The 1,479-nt window shown below is 48.1% G+C and overlaps 1 protein-coding gene across 1 annotated transcript; it reads left to right on the top strand.

Annotated features, from left to right (window-relative positions):
* Window positions 1-352: 352 nt before the first annotated feature.
* Window positions 353-1,120, top strand: Gtsf1l (gametocyte specific factor 1 like). The gene is given in 2 exon segments (XM_021156562.1): window positions 353-1,001; window positions 1,003-1,120. Coding segments are annotated over 2 exon segments (510 nt in total). The 5' UTR covers window positions 353-605; the 3' UTR covers window positions 1,117-1,120.
* Window positions 1,121-1,479: the final 359 nt, after the last annotated feature.

The following is a 1,479-nucleotide window of genomic DNA, read 5'->3' as shown; positions in this document are numbered from 1 at the left end:
AGAGCAGTCGGGTGCTCTTACCCACTGAGCCACCTCACCAGCCCCCGTTCTCCGACTTCTAAGTGTACCCCCAAATGTCACTCCTTACAAATAAACACATAATGTAAAAAGGATTTTTTAAAAGCCCACACAACAGACGCTGAATAAAGGGGTTTGATTATGCTAATGAAGTCAGAAACTGCCAAAGGCCGGGTAAGTGTCATAACCACATTTGAATAGCAGCTTTCCTCAAGCCACTCCCCCCCACCCAGTGGACAGTCTGTCCCTGATGTCATAAGCTGCACATTGTGACCACCCGTTCTGTCCCTTGACAACACAGGGTATCTTAGTGTCAAAGCATCATTATAACCTGCTAACTTCACCTCCTTGGAAGCTACTGTTTTGGGCTCTTTTATCTGCCTGAGTTAACGTCTCTGGTGGCCATTTTCTGACTTTCTCTGCATAGCGATTGCTGACAGAACTTGAGTGAGAATTTCACTCCAGAGACCCAAGAGCCAAAGCCTGGCAGAAGATAGCACAATCTTTCACAGGAAGAGGCTTTTCCTTTCGAGGTGTACCACTTACACTTTGGGCAGCAGGACACTTGGCTTCAAGTCAACTCCCCGATGGAGCCAGAATCCATAGAAATTTGTCCTTATAACCCTCACCACCGAATCCCGCTCAGCAGATTCCAGTACCACCTGGCATCATGCAGAAAGAAGAACCCCAAGAAAGCCAAAAAGATGGCCAGCTGTAAATACAACGCCTGCCACGTGGTTCCCATCAGAAAGCTGGCTGAACATGAAGCTACCTGTGTCAACAGGTGCTCCGTGGAGGAAGAGGACACGTTAGGCCCTCTGCAAGTCAGCCTCCCACAGCCGCAGAACGAAGACACACCACAGGTGCGTTGGCTTTCCAACCCTGACATTTGGAATGTTGATGGCGCCAACTGTCACCCAATGTTCGTCCTTAAGAGTTTTGTTCCCCAAAAACTTGTTTGTGAAAGTGACATCCAAGAGTCACGGGGAGGAGACCAATGCCCAGAAGATCCTCAGACTAGGACCAGGAAGGCAAACTTCTAGCAGGAGGAAGAGGGCTCTCAAACTCGTGGCTGGATCGCGCATCTCATCTGAATAAAAACCTGCAAAGTAACGGTCGGGGCTGTGCTGGTTGTTTCTAAAGGTTTAGAAAGAGCCTGCGGTGGAGGTGGGGTTTAGAACAGAGCTGAGAATGTAAATTGAACCACTTTCCATGGGGAACACTTAACAGTCGCTATGAAAATGCTCAACACACACAGGCTTTGATCAAGTCATTCTAAAACAGCATCCCGCACTGCCAGCCACACGCAGAAAATGGGGTTGAGTACAAAGTTACTCGGGTGTTATTTATAGCAGCACTGAGGTACCCATAGGGAAGGCCTAACTAAGAAAACTATGTTGCAACTTTACAAAGGAGAGAAGATACTGTCAGGAACCAGGAGAGAGATGTGGAAAGCCTGAG

The sequence above is a fragment of the Mus caroli genome, chromosome 2 (assembly GCF_900094665.2).
Source record: "Mus caroli chromosome 2, CAROLI_EIJ_v1.1, whole genome shotgun sequence".
Taxonomy (NCBI): domain Eukaryota; kingdom Metazoa; phylum Chordata; class Mammalia; order Rodentia; family Muridae; genus Mus; species Mus caroli.
The sequence above is the reverse complement of the archived record's forward strand: the minus strand, read 5'-3'. Positions and strand labels throughout refer to the sequence as shown.